The following is a 17,605-nucleotide window of genomic DNA, read 5'->3' as shown; positions in this document are numbered from 1 at the left end:
TCCTCCGCTCCCCCCGCGGCGGTGCGGTGCGGCTCTGCCCGGTGCGGCGCGGCGCGGTGCTGTCCGGTCCTTCTCGGTGCGGCGCCGCCCGGCTCGGCCCGGCCCGGCCCGGCTCATCCCGTTCTGCCCCGTCCCGTCCCGCCCCCGTCCCGCCGAAGTTCCCCGCAAGTTGCCCGCCCCGCCCGGTGCCGCCCCGCCCGCCGCCTCCCGCCGCCTTCCGCTCACCGGATCCGGTGCGGTGCGGTGCGGTGCGGGCCGGGGCGCTGCCGGCGGAACGCGCTCCTCCTCCCGCCGCCTCCTCCTCCTCCTCCCGCCGCTCCCCGCCCCCCGGCCCGGGGCGGGCGCTGCCCGAAGCGCCGCGGGCTGCCCCCGGGGGTCCCACGCGCGTTCCTCCCTCTCCTCCCCGCGCGTGGCCCCGCTCGGTTCGCTCCCGGGTCTGAGCGCTGCCGGGACTCAAGGATCGAGGAGCAGCTCCCGCCCAGCCCTGCCTGCAGCCCCACATCCATCACTGCGGGCTTTGGGGTGATGGATTCTCATCCCCCTGCTCTGCCGTGGGGATTTTCACCTCCCCGGTGGATTCCTGCCCTCCCCGTGGAACAACAGTGCTGCATTTCGGGGTCCCACCATCCACGGGATGCGGGCCGCCAAAACTCCATTCTCACATTTTCTCGGGGGTGTTTTCCCCGGGTATTTCCCACTCAGCTGGAAGGTTTCCAGCCAAGAGCTCTGAACCCCACAAGCATCCCCGCTCACCCATTTCCCACGGGCGATGCTGGCACCCAGCGTGGGGCGAGCGGTGAGCTTCAATTCCCAGCAGCACCGCTCTGCCTGCGCACATCCCGGCCCCTTCCCTCCAACCCCGGTGTTTTTCCATTGGAAAGAACCACCCGGCGCCAGGGAAGGGGCTCTCCCCCTCTCCTTCCCTCGGAGCCGAACGATTTTGCAGGCGGTCCGGAGGAGCAGCCCTGCTGGCACCGAAAGGAGCCTAGGAATGCTGCTGTTGCTGGGGTTGTCAATGTGTTTTCGCCGCATCAGATGTGAGTATCTGGGTTTTAGAGGGGAGCAGAAGTTCAGTGAAGAACCCGACGCTGAAGGGGCTGTTTGAGGAAACGGCTGCTGGGAGTGAAAAATTTTGGTGGTTCCCTTCTGCGGATCTGGGTGTTTCTTTGCCAGTCACTTTGCTGGCAGCAGCTCAGGGGTGCCAAGGGCCCGCGGTGGTGTTGTGGGGTCTGCAATCACAGCCTGTCCCAAAATGGGTAATGCCTGGAATTCCCCCGCTAAACCCAGGCCAAAAGGGCTCTGGGGTGGGTCAGCGAGAGGCCGGAGTGGCAGCAGTGCGGCTGAGCCCCAACCAACTCATCCTGTGGAGGGCTGCGTGAAAGAGGCCGAATCCAAAAGTTCCATTGCTTTAATTTGCTTATCTGCTACGAACACTTCCCCTTCTGCTGCACAAACCCACAGCGCACTCAGAGCCACCCCCACAGCATCACGGCAGCTCCTGACACACCGCAGCGCTGCCCGGCTCCCGCAGGTAGGGGCTCCCCGGATGGCCGTGGGGTTCTGTGGGGCAGGAGGGGGCTCAGGGGTTACCTCTCAGCGGGGGCCACGCAGCGATGCTGAGTGCTGGGAGGGCTGGTGCCCCTGCTGGTGGGTGCTGTGGGTGAGCCGCTGCTTTTTGGGGTCGGGGTGGCACTGCAAAGGATGCAAATCTGTTGGGTGCCCTCCACCCTCGCGCTGGGACCGCCTCCTCCTGGGCAGTTCGGGGCCAGGTTGGTGCCAGCACCTGGATGTCACAGGATTTGCATGGCAGGCAGCTGCGGTGGCTGTAGCCCCATCCACAGTGCCCCAAGCGTGGCCCCGGGGCTGTGACTGGGTGTGTGTGGGGCTGGGTGCCTTTTGCAGGATCACAGAGATGCCCACCCTGCTGCTCACTGCTCTCGTCCTCTGCCTCGCTGAGCCTGTCCTGCCCAACCAAGGTGGGGATACATCCTTGTGCTGCTGGTGGGGTGGGATGGGGCTGGGCTGGGGGGAGGTGGGGATTGAAGCTGGGCAGGTGCTGCGGTCGGGGCTCATCTCCCAGAACCCCCCTTGCAGACACCGAATACATCCAGAGCTGCATGCATAACCTGTCAGAGGGGCTGAAACAGGGCAGCTCCCGGCACAACTGGGCCAGGTGAGTGCAGCCCCATCCCTGCTGTTCCCCCATTCCCCCACATCCTACCAACCCCATTCCCCTAGCAGGTTAACAGAGCTGGAGCGGGCGCTGGCCCACAGCACGCTTGGCAAAGAGGAATACAGCTTCAAAACCAACATCCTAGAGGCCTTTGTGTTCAATATCACGGCCGGCAGCTTCCGAGGGCTCAACGTTAGCAGCAACATGGTGGGTACCGCTGTGCCCTTCCCATGGAGTGCTCTTGCATCAGCCTCTACCCGTAACCTCCTGGCACAGGATGTGTCGGGGCCACTTCCCCTCACAGTGCAGAGGGTCCCAAGGCAGCTCCACAGCACTTCCTGCACTGCTGGACCACACTTCCCTGCCCTGAGCTCCTCTCTCCCCAGCCCAGTTCTCCTCTTTGCAAAATGCAGCTAGTGCTGGAGCCAGGACCCTGCTCGGCACCCGGGGCTGGGGATGCTCAGGGGGTTCCCATGAAAGTGTGACCTCTCCTCTGCCCTCATAGCCAGTGCAGAGCAAAGGGCGGGCGTCAGCATGGCTCAGGGGCAGCATCAACTTCCCAGTGGAACTGATGGAGGGCATGGGGGCACAGGAGGAGCAGAAGCTCATCTGTATCCACATCCACAGTGCCAGCTTGTTCCTGGTGAGCGCCGGCAATGAGGGTGCCTGGGGAGAGCCGAGCCCCCCTTGAGCAGCCCCACGTAGATACACTATAGGGCTGCTGTGGGGCCCCATAAGGCATCCTGCTCTGTCTCTCACAGGATGAGCACAACAGCTCTGTGCTGAACGACCACATCCTGGGGGCCTTCCTGCACAACAGGCGGGTGGGCTGGCTGCGGCGCCCCGTGGAGATCCGCTTTGGGCACAACGAGCAGCTGGTGAGCTGAGCTCCACCGTGGCACCACTGGTGAGACGTGGGGTTTCCAGGGAGCAGACTGTTCCCATCTCACTTCTTCCATCCTCCTTCCTATCAGGACAGCTCCAATGCTACCTGTGTCTTCTGGCAGCCCGCAGGCACGGGCAGTGCTGGCACATGGAGCAGGGAGGGCTGCGAGACACAGCACCAGAAGGGCACCGTGCGCTGCCTCTGCAACCACCTCACCTACTTTGCTGTGCTGCTGGTGCGTGGCTCCTGCCCTTCCTCCTCCCACCACATAGGACACCCCATGGCTCACCCCATGTGCACCTCTCTGGACAGATCCAGGCACACAACCTGAGCGAGTCCGAGCTGCAATCTCTCACCTACATCAGCACCGTGGGCTGCTCCATTTCGGCCACTGCTGCCTTCTGCACACTGCTGCTCTGCTGTGTCTTCAGGTAGAGCTGTGCCATGCCATGTGCCATGCTGTGTCATACTATGTCATGCCATATGTTGTGTGCTATGCCATGTGCAGTGCTGCATGACATCACGCCACGCTGCCCACTGTGCCACACCATTCCTTGTGCCGTGCCATACCATGCACAACGCCATGCTGTGCTGCCTGGTGGGCATCCTCTGCACCCCGTGCCCTCTCCCCTCCTGCAGATGCCGGCCGCGGGACGACACGACCAGGATCCACATGAACCTGCTGGCTGCACTGCTCCTGCTCAATACCAGCTTCTTGCTGAGCGAGCCGCTGGCTGCGGGCACCATGGAGGGCTGCCAGGCTGCGGCCGCCCTCCTGCATGGCAGCCTCCTGTGTGCCCTGGGCTGGATGTGGGCTGAGGGCTTCCACCTCTACCTCCTCCTCATCAAGGTCTACAACATCTACGTGCGGCACTACCTCCTCAAGCTCTGCCTCTGCACCTGGGGTGAGTGCCCCCATGGGCTCCCAATGCCCCACTGCCCTTGCCTGGCCTTACGTGGCCTCTCCCTGGCCCCCAGGTCTGCCCACGCTGGCCGTGCTGGCTGTTCTCATCTTCAAGAGAGAAATCTATGGGCACCACATCATCAGCACTGCTGACGGTTACAAGAACATGACCATGTGAGTGTGGGGGCTGCTGGCTCCCCAAGCACACCGTGCACTCTGGGCTCCCCATGGAGCACCCCATGTACTTTGGGTTACCCAGGCACTCCCATGTACCCCACGAACCTTGAGTTTCCCTGTACATCTTAAATCCCCCACGCATCCTGGGCTCCCCATGCACCCCAAGGGCCACATGCATCCGGGTTAGCCATCCATCCCACGCACTTCGGCTTGCCCATGCGCTCCCATGGATTCCAGAAACCTCAGGGTTCCCATGTGCTCCATGCACCCAGCATTGTCCGTGCACTTTGGGTTAGCCACGCACCCCCAGGGATTCCAGAAATCCCATGCACCCTGAGTTTCCCTTGTGCTCCCAGGAACCTCAGGCTTCCCAAGCACCCCATGCACCTTTAATTCCCATCCACCTCAGGGACTTTAGAAACCCCTTGCTCCCTGGGTTCTCCATGCACCTATGCACTTTGGGTTAGCCATGCACTCCCAAGGACTCCACATACCCTGCACACCCCAGGCTGACCAGGGTTAGGACACAGCTGTCTCCCATCCCCATCAGGTGCTGGCTCACCAGCCCGCCCGCCCACTACATGACCCTGTGCTATGCTGGCCTCATCCTGCTGTTCAACGTGCTGGTGCTGGTGGCCGTGGTGGTGGTGCTGTGGAAGACACGGCAGCAGCAGCGGAGGGCGAGGAGGGACTGGGTGACGGTGCTGGGGCTCACCTGCCTGCTGGGCACCACCTGGGGCACGGCCTTCTGTGCCTTTGGAGTGCTCCTCGTGCCCCAGCTCTACCTCTTCACCGTCCTCAACTCCCTGCAAGGTCAGCACCCGGGTGGGATTTTGGAGGGGGGGGGGGGTTCCCTCGTCCTCCCGGCGTGGCACTGAGGTGCCCGTGGCATTAACTGTGTCACCCCCCAGGTGTGTTCCTCTGCCTTTGGTACCTCAGCACGCATCGCAGCAAGCGCAGCACATCCGACTGCAGTGCCTCCAGATAGCGGGGCTGCGGGATTGGCCTCGGTATTTAGCGTTAATTAAAGTGGCGTCCGGTGATGGAGGCGGCGAGGAGCCGCCAGAGGGCACCAGGGCAATGGGCTGCAGTGTGGTACATGGGAAACGGGTTTTCCTCCCATACAAAAGCAAACGCGGAACAGAGCTCCATGGTACGAACAAGACTTTTGATGGAATCATAGCCGCTGTAGGATCGCCGAATCCAACCGCTGACCCACCCCCTAACCCCGTCCCTAAATAGAATCGCAGAATCATGAAGGGTGGAAGAGACCTCTAAGTCCGGCGCCACCCCATCACCCTTAGGGGGGTTCCAGCAGCCCAGCCTGCAGCAGGCACACAGCGAGGAGAAACTGTGGGGGCAGGAAACGTGGCTGCAGATGGTGATGGCAAAGCGGCAGCCCGAATCGGCCCCACTTTGCCTCTCTGCACCCAGGACTTTGGAGCCAGGTTGTGGGGACAGGTATCACATTGCGGGGTCCTCCCCATGCAGGGCACGGTGGCACAGCTCCAGCTCTTCCCATACCACTCCTCTGAGTGTTTTTCCCTTTCTGGCTGCTTTGTGGGACCTATTTCTGGGAACAGAGCAAAGGAAGCCGCTCGCCCTTGTGCTTTGTTCTGCGCACAAAGGAAATTCGCTGCTGAGTTTCCACCCGTCCCGCTCACATCGAGGACAAAAGCCGTCCTGCTGCAGCTCCGCGGCGATGAGCTGGGCATGGCTCAGCACTTTGTCATCATTTGGGACTTGACAAAGCTTGGTGGGACGCCAAGAGCTGGCGGGCAGCAAGCAAACCCCATGGTGAGCATCACCTTCCTGGCCCCGCACCCCAGGCATGAATCATGACCGTGCCAGTAGCTGCGTCTGCACCGACACCGGTGCGTTCCTACGCCTGTTCCTGTATCCAGCAGTGCCTGGAAAACCCTCATCATACCCTCATCATACTCTCACTATATCCCACCATGTCCTGGGGCTGCAGGGCCATGGTGCAGTGTGACACACCCTGAAGTGCCTGGAACTCAGAGGACACCCAGCCATCCCCATGCTGTGCTGGATGGCGATGAGAACTGAAGCCCAGCCCGTCTCACCTCCTCAAGGAGAGCCAGCCCTATTTATCTTTCCCACAGCCTTATCGTGTGTATTTTCTCAGCACGCAGGCATTCAGCTCCCAGGTTGTGTTGGGATCACCGGGCTGGGCGGTGGCTGGGATGAGGATGCAGGTTTGCAGCCCGGGGTGCACACAGGGGTTCTGCAGGGCTGGGACCTCAGACCTGCCCAGAGCTCAGCCCCATGCAGTGCCTCTGGGCACCGGGTGGAATCCACAGGGTCTCCATCCACAGAGGTTCCCAAGACTCAAACTGCCCAGCTCGAGCTGTAAATTCTTATCAGGGCCAGGGAGTGTTGCTGGCTGGAGCCCAAGGGCAAATTTCCCCCGCAGGGACAACTGTGAGGATTTCCTCCCCCAGTGCTCCACGAGGATCTCTGAAGGCAGCAGCGAGCCCTGCTGACTTCCACATCATCCGATAACATCAACAAGTGCAGACATCAGCCCAAAAATAACTCTACCGACCTCCTGATAACGCCCTGGTGTGGACAGAAGCCTTTTTGTTCGGGACAGCAGCAAGAGGACAGCCCGAGGTGTCACTTCCCTATAGAAGCTGTGACCCCGGGTCGGGGGGGCAGCACAGGGGGCTGCATCCTGCACCAGGGGATGGGAGCAGGGGGAGAGGAGTGGGGCTGGGGAGATGCGGGTGCAAGGGGATGGCTGCCCTGAAAGGAGCCGTGCTGGCTGCGGTGCGGCCGCGTGATGCAGCGTGTGCCAGCCCCGGGAGAGCTGAACAAAGGGGCCACAGCTCATGGGTGATGTGAGCGGAGCACGAGGTGCTGGGCTGGGACCCTCCAAGGCACAGCAAGCACCGTTTTCATTCCATTCCCATCCCTGTTTCCATTCCATTCCCATCCCTGCTCCCGGTGTGGCTATGGCACCTTGTGTTTGTTGGCTGCCTTTTGTCCCCGTGCCGCCGCGTCCGCCCTTCCCCCAGCAGCATGAAAAAGAAGAAAAGTCCCATTCAATCCTTTGGGAATATCCTTGAGAGGCTGCGTATTTACGCTTCCTGGCCACCTCCCCGCCATCTCCTTGGAGCCCGGCTCTCCCTTTCAGTGCACACAAAGGGCTGCCTGGGCTGGAACCTGGCCACGCTCCCTTAGCTCCGCAGGCACCGCGCTGCCGTCGGGGCTCGGGGACCCCACATTTCATAGGGTGCAGGGCACAGGGAGCACCGCGCTCAGGACCCACTGCCCGCATCCTCGTTTCCTGCCCCAGAGCAGGACACGCTTCTTAGGACGCCGCGTCCCGGCCGCTCTCACATCGGCTGTTATTCTTTAATCCCTTTCCCAGCCGGGCGTGCAGCCTGGCAGCCGTACAATTCCTTTCCTCCTCTGGCCGCCCGCCAGCCCCAGCTCCCGGGCGCGCTCCCCCCGCCCCACCGCCGTCCCTCTGCCGATCCCCGGCCCGAAGGGGCGACACCGCCCGCCCTCCCCTCCAAGCCCGGCTCCATCGCACGAGCAGGTGCCGCGACAGAGGGGTCCCGGCAGGCTCCCACCCCCGCTGAGTCACCGCCTGCCCCGGGGGTGGGGTGGGAGCGTAGGCGGAGCGGGGGAGTGCCGAGCCGAGCCGAGCCGAGCCGGGCACAGAGCTCCGTCGAACCGAGCAGCGCCGAGCGGCGTCGGGACGGCGCGCCCCGCCCGACCCCGGCACAGGTAGCCGGGTACTGGGAGCGGCGGCGGAGGTGCGGAGGTGAGGCCGGGGCTGCGCGATGCCTGGGGAGCGGGGGGATGCTGCGGGCTCTGCGCTGGGATTCGGCCCCCGGCAGCGGGCGCGGTGCGGGAGTTCCTTGCCTATTGCTTTGTGGCTCAGCGCAAGGTGTAACGCCTCTGTCCGTGCAGGGAATGGGGCTCCCCGGGGTCTTCCTGCGCGCAGCCTCCGTCCCTACGGGCTCTTCTCCCTTTTCCTCTCTAAATCGGGCTCCGTACCCGCAGCCGGGCTGGATTCCAGGGCCGTGGAGCCGCCTCGCGGGGCAGCTGCTTGCGGCTGCTGCCTCGGCACAGCTGAGCCCTGCCAAGGCCGCACCGCTCTGCCGTGCCGTGCCGTGCCGTGCCATTCTGCGCTGTTCCACGCCATGCCATGCCGTTCTGTGCCATGCTGTGCTGTTCCATTCTACACCATTCCACTCCATGCTGCTCCATTCTGTGCCTTTCCACCCCGTTCCATTCCATGCCGTGGCACCCAACGCGTGTGGCTCCCCAACCCGGGAGTCCAGGAGCACACCCGACTCAGTTCAGGCTCGGGAGCAGCCGGCGTGTCTCGACAGAGTGCTCTCCCACCCCGATGCCCGCCGGGGGATTCCTCGTGCAGCCGTGCGCCTGCTGCTGCCGGTCCCGGCACGCTGCTCCCGGTGCTCCACAAGGGATGGGGCACAGAGCCGCAGTGGGAAAACAGAATGAAATCTCCTGGAATAACCCCCTGGCAGCATGACTGCGGGCAGGGCTGCCTGCCAAGGTGGATTTCACGGTCTGGTGGGTGCAGAAGCCTGCTACCACCAGCAGGGAGCCAGGGGGGCTTTGTGATGCTCGGATTTGGGGCACAAACCAGGCTTTGGGCAATCCCATCTGCACGGTGCCGCCCCGCGGTGGGTTCGCCGCTCCCATGGGAATGAAGCCCCGACCCTATAAACGCCACATAGTTGGTCACCATCCAGCTCTTAATCCCGCAGCCCGCCCCTGGTGCTATTCGTAGAGCAACAGGTTCACAAACAACTGCACACTGCTGGGACACGGCACCCCGGGGCTGAGCACTGCGCACCTTTCTGGGGTCACCCACGGGTGTTGCAGGGATGTGGTGGAGCTGCTGTGTGCCAGCTGGCCGGTGCCGAGCCGCCAACTCCTTTCCCATCAGCTCACAGACAGCTGGGCCTTGGCAGGGAGCGGGGCTCTGCTATGCAGCGCTGGTACCCGGCTCTGCAGCAGGGAGCTGAGAAACTTTGGTGAGGCGGGGAGCAGCCCTCATCACACATCGGAGTGTGCCTCGCATTGCATTCACCCCTTTCTTTTTGTGGTTGAGAAACTGGAAATCCCACCCTTCACACCAGCGCTGCCCCTCCTGCATTGGTCGATTTGGGTTCTGAGAACGCTCGCTGCATTTTGGGGCTGTGGTGACCCGTGGCCCCATGTGTTCTCATGGGCTCTGCAGCCGTCCTGGTGGCCGAGGGCGCATGCCTGACGCCCGCTGGTGACGGGAAGGGGCTGACGTGCCGACGCCGTGAGCAATGTGTGGGCTGCCCACGGGCTGCAGGCCAAGGACAAGGGCGCATTGTGAAGGCAGACCCGCTCCCCGTGCATGGCTCCGCTCCAGGCCATGTCTCTGTGCCTCAGTTTCCCCACCCACCCCCCAAACCGGACCTCCTGCCTCATGGGTGACGGGCTGTGGGCAAAGAGCTGTGCCCCCCATTAGCATCTCTGTAGTGCTAAGGAGCCTGAAAGCAAAGCCAACGAAAGTCTCCTCATCAACACGTTTCCAGTGTTTGTTGGAGCGTGAGTGCATCTTTCCTTCTCGGGGAAAACATCGTGCAAAGCCCACCTGCCATCCCCGTCTGGATTGAATGCCTGGTGCCCAGTCACCCAGAGCAGGAAGGTTTCTCACCGGGCTCTTGTTTTTTCCAGCTTTAGAGGTCACAGTGTTATTCCTCGGCTTCCCTTTCCGATGAGCGCATTCATTTAATGGTGCTGAGAGAACACAGTGTAACGTCCCCATGCCAGGGGCTGAGCCTTTGGGGAAAAGTGCACCCTGGGCCAACAGGAGGCTGCTGCAAACCCCCCCACCTCCAATGTGGGACAGAACGGCAGCTTTTCTATACGTTCCTGAGGAGCTTTTGGGCTTAGGGTTGGGGAAAGCCTTCCTGTCCCCTTGCTGTGGCTGTCAAAGAGGGATTCCTGGGAATGGGGGCATCGCCAGCTGGGTACCCCAATGCTCCTTGTCCCTGCTGCCCCCAGGTACGTGGGGGTGGCAGTGCTCTGCCCCCCGGACGGGGAGGAGAACAGGCAGTGCCTTTTGTGGGTTGTGTCAGTTTTCTCCCCTCTCGGGAGGTTTTCTCTCGCCATTGTTCAGCTCAGGAAGCAGCAATCAGGCGGGTCGGGCGAGCGGGGGAAACATCACTGCTCACCTCCACTGGGTCCTGGTTGGGCTTTCGGTTTCTGGTTCTGGTTGGGCTCAGGAAGGGCTCAAAGGGACGATCCCTTCTAAACCGTGCCATATGCACACCGGGGACCTCAGTGGGACACTTGTGCCCACAGCAGCGTGCTGAGCTACGGCAGGACTTCAAGCCACAGAAGAGCCTTTCTTTTTATTTTTACCATTCTCACGCACCCAGGATGCTGTCAGCATACCTCTCGTGTCCAGCGTCACGGCAGCGGTCAGAGCCTCAGCCGTGCAGCATAGATTTGTGGCCAGCACTGCCTGTGGGAACCCCTCTGCACAAATGTTGCTGCAGCTCCGCTTTGCACAGCAGCTGCTATCTGCATACCTGGCCGGCTTCGTGTCCCGGTGCAGCCCTCACTGGTGCAGTCCTGGCTGCTGCTGGGGGTTGGGGGAGCTCTTACAAAAAGTGGTCCCAGCAGCGTGGGAAATGCACACAGCCGAGGCACGGTGGGGATGGGGGGGAGGTGGCAGCGGGGGGACAGAGTCCCTCTGCGGTGTGTGACACGATCAGCCCCTTGCTGTAAGCACCAGTGAGAATAATTCTAGGCTCGGGGAGTTAGGAAACTGCTGTTTCCTTCTGTTCTTATCACCTGCCGAAAGAAGACAAGGCAGGAACCAAGATATGAGGCAGTGGGCAGGAGGGAGCCCCCCGGCTCCTGCATCCCTCCCCACCCTATGGGGCCATCAGGGTGCCTATTCCTCCTCGTGGCGGTGGCACCCAGAGCTGACTGTGCCCCCAGCTGCTGTCCCACCTTGGCTCCCCATCCCCTGACACCGTGCCTCTTTTCTTTGTGACGCTGCAGGCTCCGTTTGCTCCTAGGAGGCAGAACCCAGGCTGAGAGCCGGCCACGATGAAAGTCCTCCTCCTGCTGCTTCTCCCCCCGCTGCAAGGTAGGCAGCACCCTGCCACGTCTTGGCAGCCCCAAAACACAATGGTTGACAGCACCAATGGGTGAAAACAGGGTGAAACACCTCCTGGGTTTGGGTCTCCAAAGTGGGAACCTGGAGAAAGGAGCGGCTCTCCATCCATCTGCAGAGCTCTGCCTGTCAGTGGGGAGCAAAGGAGCCCGGCACCCTGCTGAACCCTACGCTGTGACTGTGGGCAGGATGGGCTTGGGGTGGCTGTCCCTATGCTGAGCAGCATCTCTCTGTCCTTACGCAATGCAGGGGTGGGGGCGAGCGGCCGCCAGGAGGATTTCCGCTTCTGCGGTGACAGGAACCAGACCAAGAACAGCTCAGTCATCTACGAGCACAGCTCTGCCAACATCTCCATCGAGAACACGGCCCAGACGCTGGTGATAAAAAGTCCCTTTTTGACAGACAGGACAAACTCTTCCTACCAGTACAGCCTGCCAACCACCTTGGGCAGGTATCGCTTCTGCATCTACTGGTTCAAGGCCAACAGGACCCTCTGGTTGGCCTATGGGAAGAAGAGCTTCTTCCTGGGCCATGAGCCAGCTGATGGCGTCACACAGCTGATGGGCTTGGAGAAGACCAGGGCCTCCATCTTCAATGTGTCCTATGTCTTCAAGGGCCAGAAGAACACCTCCCTTGAGAGTGCATCTCAATATCTTTTCCCTGGTAAAGGCAATTCGGTGTTATTTCAATTAGATAAGGGTTAATTCCATCCCCAGTGCTGGTCCCGGTGCTGTGCTGTAGTGTGATGGTATCAGGACCATGGGAAGGGGCGATGGGAAGGGCAACTGGCTCAAGCAGCCCATGGCATCCAAGGGCAAGCAGCTCCCCAAAGATGAAGAAAGAGATTTCCAAAAGTGCTTCAGCCCAATAAAATCCCAGGAAGCTCTGCAAGGAGCACCAAGCTGCAGGAACCTGGAGGAGCCCCGTGGTTGGGATCTCTGTAGGGTCACGCCAAAGCCCTTTGCTTGGGGTCACGCCAGGGCTGCGGGCAGGGGGAAGCTGGTGTTGCCCAGTGGTCCTGATGCCGTCCTCTGTTTGTGCCACCAGTCCCTCCAGAGATGATGCCTGTCTGGAAGCAGGATGTGGAGGATGAGCTTGCTGCCCTGGATGGCCTCCTCACACGGGTGCCATCTGCGGGCTCCAAGGCGCAGCGCTCTCTTCGGCAGTGAGTGTGGGGCTGGGTGATCACGGGGCATTCACTGAGCCATGCCCAATTGCTTTCCTGGCCCCAATCACTGTACCATATTTTCTACAGCAAACTCGGGGCCTTGGAGAGGACGCTGGCACAAGTGGAGCTTGGAGGACAGAACCAGACCTTTGGGAAGGCCGCCCTGCGTGCGACTGTGCTGAGCATCAGCCCCACACAGGCTCCTCGCCACCTGGCCTTCGCTTCCCCAAAAGAAGTGGGTCCATGTTACCCTGGGGCTAAGCACCCCACTCATCCCCATTGCCCCCGAAGGGCTCAAAGCAACACGCCAGCATCCACCCAAGCTCCATCCCAGTGGGTCTGTCCTTGCAGGAGAGCAGAGAGGTGCAGGGGTTTGCTGTGGACCTGCCAAGAAGCCTATTTGTGATGGCAAAGAAGAAGGAGGAGGAGGTGGTGGAGCACAGGGTGCTCCTGGTGGACATCAACAGCCAAGCCATGTTCCAGGTAATGCCCACACCATGTGGCACGATGGGTGTCCCTGCATCCGTCCCTGCTTCAGAGATGTTAGGTGCTCCAAAGATTAACTGCAGCACAAAGGAGAGGCACAGGACCTCCCCTCTGGCACCTCTCCCTTCCTGTTGTGTTACCACTTCCTTCTCCTGCAGGATGAGAACAGCAGCCACGTCCTGGGTGACAAGGTGGTTGGCATCTCCCTGGTGAACACGGTGGTGGCCAACCTCTCCGAGCCAGTGGTTCTCACTTTCTTCCACAACCGGCTGCCGGTAGGTGGGGAAAGAGCCTCATTACACCCAATCCCTCCAGGAATAGAGAGTGAGGGCAAGGAGACTGTTAGATTGAAGAGTGATCGCCACCCAGTGGGTCCATGTCCTTCCTTGGTCTTTCTGTGGCATCTTCTGGGGCTTCACCACACAATCTCCAGACCTGGGAACACTGTCTAGCAGTTTCTCTGCTCATTCATTCAGCTGATCAAAGCTGAACCCCTCGTTTAAAGATGGGGCCTGGGGAGTCTCTACCTTAAGCCCACACAGGCCTGTCTGTCCCCTGCAGCCATCTCACCTCCTGCCCAATGTTGCCCCTACCGAACCTCATTCCCAGGCTGTGAGCCCTGCACAGCACCCGAGCATCTGTGGTTTTGTCATTTCAGAGGAATGTGACCCCACGGTGTGTCTTCTGGAGGGAGGATGGCACCGGTGAGTGTATCTCTGTTTGGGTGTGGAGTGCAGATGATGTCCCTGTTCCTTCAGCTAGGTACCAAAGATGTGCTGTTCTGCACCTCCCTGCCTTGTTCCAGCTCCATGAACCCTCCCCATGATGGGAGGATCCCAACCTCTGTCCTCCCCACTGCTACGGACGCTTTGGAAGCTCCAAAATCCCAAAGCTGCTGTTCCTGCTGCTCTCTCTTTCTCTTGCAGCCAGCTCTGGGAAGTGGGACAGCTATGGTTGCACGACAGTGGAGGGGGACACACGGACAGACTGCAGATGCAACCACCTCACCTACTTTGCCGTGCTGATGGTGGGTACCACCTTCCCTCAGCTCTCTCCGTCCTCCCCACTGTTCCCTCACTGTTTCTCATTCCTCTTTCTCCCCAGGTGTCATCTCCAGAGATTTCCTACCTGCACAGGGACTCCCTGAGCATCATCACGTACATAGGCTGCCTCATCTCAGCTTTGGCATCCATCTCCACCATCTTTTTTCTCTACTTCAGGTATGGGTTGGGTGCTCTCTTCCCACTGGGTGGCACAGCTAGAAGCACAGTGAAGGAGCCAGGTTGGAAGAAAGTAGAGTGCTCCTTTCCAGAAACCATTGCCTTGGCCAGGTTTCCTGCAGGGCGCTCAAAAACACCTGCAGTTTTCAATGACTGGGGAAATCAGCTTGGTGATTGTCACGGATCTGGCAAACAGGAACCAGCGTGACACCGCAGGGTGTTTTGGGGGCACTGAGGATGCTGGCCAGGTGTGATGCTGAGTTCTCTTCCCCTCGGTTCTCCAGGAGCAAGCAGCGAGACCAGATCACAAGCATGCACATCCACATGAACCTGCTGGGTGCCATCTTCCTCCTGGACTTCACCTTCCTCATCTCGGAGCACTTGGCTTCCAGCAGCAGTCAGGTGGCCTGCAGAGCCGGGGGGCTTTTCCTGCACTTCTCCCTCCTCAGCTGCCTCACCTGGATGGGCATCGAGGGCTACAATCTCTACCGGCTTGTGATCGAAGTCTTCAACGCCTACCATGACCACTTCCTCCTCAAGCTCTGCCTGGTGGGCTGGGGTGAGGACTGAGGAGGCAGAGACCCCCGAGGGGCAGGGCAGTGGGGTGATCAGGCACATGGATTCTGCTCCTGAGTCTTCTCCACCGTATGTGGTGCCTGGATAGAGATGGAGACGTGTTGGAAGAGTTGTCTGAGAGCAGAGACACCCAGGGCTGTCCATACAGATGGGCTTGGGGCAGGAGATGTTCACACATCCTTGCTTTGCTTTGGAAAGGAGGGTATGGTAGGGCAATATTGTGATCTTTGGTGGCCTAAAATTCCAATGCCCTGTGAGATCCCCATGTGGGTCTGTGCATCACAAGCCTGCTTCTCAGCCAGGGCTTACACCAGGGGTCCTCATTGCACGTTCCATCCTCGGTTCACCCCAAGGAGAGGAGGTTCTTCAAACACCATACAAGGAAAAAGGGGAAGGAGTTCTTCCAGAAGGTCTATTGGGTCAGAGTTGAGGGTGGCTGCTTCATTCTGTTCTTGACACACAGGACTTCCCTTCTTTTGTGTGATGTTGATCTTCCTGGCTAATTGGACCAACTACGGCCCCTTCTACATTCCTGTCTATGAATCTGTTGGTGGAAGGTCCACCAATGCAACCATGTAAGTCAAAGGAAACTGGTCTTAAAGTCATCTGGTTGAGCCTCCACCACATCCTATAGGTTTTCCTTAGCCCACAGGCTGTGCCTTACCCGGGGCTTTGTAGGGTGGGATCCCCACTGCGTGTTTTACTGCGTACTCCCTCCAAACGCTCTGCCTTGTGCCCCCATGGGATCACACGGCATAACCCTCTGCCTTTCTCCTCCCTCTAGCTGCTGGCTCACGAGCCCCCTGATCCATAATGTGGTGAACCTGGGATTCTTCAGCGTGGTGTTCCTCTTCAACTTGGTCATGCTGGGGGCCATGGTCCGGGAGATCCTCCGGCAGAACAAGAAAGGTCACAAGCTCAAGCATGTGCTGGCCCTCTTTGGGCTGAGCATCCTTCTGGGCATTCCATGGGCACTGGTGTTCTTCTCCTTCACCTCCGGTGTTTTCCGCCTCGTCTCCCTCTACATCTTCACCATCGTCAACTCACTCCAAGGTGATCCTGGGGCACTGGGCTCCTCCAAAGGGCATGAGCTGCCCTGGGGCTCTGGGTGGGATAGGTCAGGCAGTGGGTGGGTATGAGAGGATCTGGCCCACTGGCAAACCAGTGCCTCACTCTCAGCTGCTGATGGTCCCTCAGAGGGATTCACCCACCTTTTCTCCCTCCTCTCCCAGGTTTTCTCATCTTTCTCTGGTACTGGACCATGGTGCTGCAGGCAAAAAAGTCTTCTGACTTCCAGTGCAGCTCTGACAGCGTGAAGCTACAGCCCAACAGCAGCCAGAGCCACCCCGGCTGAGCCCCGTGCTGGCTGTGCCGTGGGGCTGCCTGGCAGAGGGTGGTCGCTTTGCTACTGCACCCGCTGGGAGTTCAGGGACCCACGGCGGGGACCCTCAGCCCCTCGCCTCCGCTGGCCCCATATTCCCCATCACTGCATCCCCCCGAGTATCTGGGTGTCCCCATCCCTGCCTGCCTGCTCCTGCAGGGACGGGGCAGGGCAGAGGGATGCATAGGGCTGCGGCATGGGGCAGGGACCCTCTGTGCTTCCCGATGTCCCTTCAACTGCCCCAGGGCCAGCAGGTGGGAAAGACCCCGTCTCCAGCCCTTGCTTGTGGCCACCGATAGGGCCCTTCCCAGGTGAATACAGAATAACAGCCACGGGGACACCCTCTAGCAGCTGAAATAATCTATTTTTGTTATTTTGTTGAATGTTTCTCTATTTTTGTATGGTGTAAACGTTGAATGATTGCGCTCGCACGTCAGACCTGTGCCCATTAAAGTCATACCCACTCTGAGTGTGTCTCCTCGGGGTCTCTGCTGCTGGTGAGCTGTCCTTTGGGGTCCCTCCTTTGGTCATGCCCATGGGTGGCACAGGCTTAGCTAACAGTGAAACACTCCAACGTATGCCTTGCTGTTCGTTGGCACAGTGGGGTTGGGCAGGATGGGGTGAGATGGGAAGGAAAAACAAAAGCCCGGAGGTCGTTGGGGAGGCGAAGCAGCTCCGACCGCTAATCGTGGTTGGCATCAAGCTGAAGGCAGGAGTTTACATGGCAACCCACAGGAAGGGGGTTGCAGAAAGGAAATGAGGACACTGCGGTTGCCTCAGGAGAAGCTGTGAGCCCCTGGGGAGCCTGCAGAAGAGCAGGGCTGTGGGACGGGAGACCCTGGACGGAGCATGGAGCTCACACACCTGAGCACGGTTCTTCTGCTGCTGTTGTTCCCTGGTGAGTGCCGGCTGGGTGGGATGGGGCTGGGCGGCACTGGGACAGCCAGGAGGGGCTGGGGGATGTCCATGTGCTCGCTTCGAGCTGGCACCCATCTCCCCCATCAGAGTGAGAGCTGATGCTGGGTTTTTTCCCCCTGCAAGGCACCGTGCCAGGCCAGGACAGCTGTGATGGTGAGACCCCAGCCCACCCACATCCCATCAGCTTCCATGCCACCACCGGGCCCTGACTGCTGCCTCCCACAGCGCTGTCTCGTGGGGACAAGACCAAGCAGTGCTGCAACATGGCGGTGGAGCTGGAGGAACGTGGTGAGGGCCGTAGTCTGACCCTGGAGCTGCCCCACCAGTGCATGGAGCTGCGTCACTCAGGCCAGCCTGCCTGCCGCTGCCTGCGGGCACGCTGGCTCAGGTAGTGGGGCAGTGCTGCAGGGTGCTATGGGGCCATGGCAATGCCTTGGACTGTGCCCCATGGAGCTGCAGGGTGCTATGGGGCCATGGCAATGCCTTGGGCTGTGCACCCCATGGAGCTGCGGGGTGCTATGGGGCCATGGCAATGCCTTGGGCTGTGC

General features: G+C 60.6%; 2 protein-coding genes and 1 long non-coding RNA gene across 6 annotated transcripts; all 3 read left to right on the top strand.

The window, feature by feature from the left end:
- The first annotated feature begins 903 nt into the window (after window positions 1–903).
- Window positions 904–5,805, top strand: ADGRG5 (adhesion G protein-coupled receptor G5). 4 transcript variants are annotated; one of them, XM_042812929.1, is made up of 12 exons: window positions 904–1,531; window positions 1,903–1,976; window positions 2,095–2,173; window positions 2,242–2,380; window positions 2,679–2,816; window positions 2,935–3,051; window positions 3,148–3,294; window positions 3,372–3,490; window positions 3,699–3,964; window positions 4,038–4,137; window positions 4,691–4,953; window positions 5,052–5,805. In XM_042812929.1, the coding sequence occupies exons 2-12, from the start codon at window positions 1,913–1,915 to the stop codon at window positions 5,126–5,128; spliced, it is 1,509 nt and encodes a 502-aa protein (XP_042668863.1). In that variant the 5' UTR covers window positions 904–1,531; window positions 1,903–1,912; the 3' UTR covers window positions 5,129–5,805. The 4 variants fall into 4 exon arrangements, with proteins under 4 accessions (XP_042668863.1, XP_042668862.1, XP_042668864.1 ...); XM_042812928.1 differs by having other exon boundaries at window positions 2,239–2,380; XM_042812930.1 differs by lacking the exon at window positions 2,679–2,816 and having other exon boundaries at window positions 2,239–2,380.
- A 2,045-nt stretch (window positions 5,806–7,850) lies between these two features.
- Window positions 7,851–16,608, top strand: ADGRG1 (adhesion G protein-coupled receptor G1). Its single transcript, XM_042812927.1, has 14 exons — window positions 7,851–7,933; window positions 11,194–11,281; window positions 11,558–11,971; window positions 12,356–12,473; window positions 12,564–12,711; window positions 12,828–12,959; window positions 13,121–13,237; window positions 13,621–13,666; window positions 13,889–13,989; window positions 14,067–14,182; window positions 14,467–14,741; window positions 15,222–15,333; window positions 15,543–15,811; window positions 15,991–16,608. The coding sequence occupies exons 2-14, from the start codon at window positions 11,242–11,244 to the stop codon at window positions 16,110–16,112; spliced, it is 2,010 nt and encodes a 669-aa protein (XP_042668861.1). The 5' UTR covers window positions 7,851–7,933; window positions 11,194–11,241; the 3' UTR covers window positions 16,113–16,608.
- A 90-nt stretch (window positions 16,609–16,698) lies between these two features.
- On the top strand, window positions 16,699–17,393 carry LOC122157341. The gene is made up of 3 exons (XR_006167868.1): window positions 16,699–17,037; window positions 17,181–17,210; window positions 17,283–17,393. It is a non-coding gene; the product is annotated as an uncharacterized LOC122157341 (long non-coding RNA).
- The last annotated feature ends 212 nt before the right edge of the window (window positions 17,394–17,605 follow it).

This window comes from Centrocercus urophasianus, unplaced genomic scaffold (assembly GCF_019232065.1).
Source record: "Centrocercus urophasianus isolate 14NV4802_14NV808 unplaced genomic scaffold, USGS_Curo_1.0 seq_1303, whole genome shotgun sequence".
Taxonomy (NCBI): domain Eukaryota; kingdom Metazoa; phylum Chordata; class Aves; order Galliformes; family Phasianidae; genus Centrocercus; species Centrocercus urophasianus.
This window is presented reverse-complemented; position numbering and strand designations above follow the sequence as displayed.

Coding starts and splice junctions, on each gene's coding strand:
- ADGRG1 (XM_042812927.1), top strand. CDS start 11,242: ATGAAAGTCCTCCTCCTGCTGCTTCTCCCCCCGCTGCAAG. Junction 12,474..12,563: donor GCGCAGCGCTCTCTTCGGCA/GTGAGTGTGGGG, acceptor TATTTTCTACAG/CAAACTCGGGGCCTTGGAGA. Junction 15,334..15,542: donor AGGTCCACCAATGCAACCAT/GTAAGTCAAAGG, acceptor TCCTCCCTCTAG/CTGCTGGCTCACGAGCCCCC.
- ADGRG5 (XM_042812928.1), top strand. CDS start 1,913: ATGCCCACCCTGCTGCTCACTGCTCTCGTCCTCTGCCTCGCTGAGCCT. Junction 2,174..2,238: donor TCCCGGCACAACTGGGCCAG/GTGAGTGCAGCC, acceptor CCATTCCCCTAG/CAGGTTAACAGAGCTGGAGC. Junction 4,954..5,051: donor CGTCCTCAACTCCCTGCAAG/GTCAGCACCCGG, acceptor GTCACCCCCCAG/GTGTGTTCCTCTGCCTTTGG.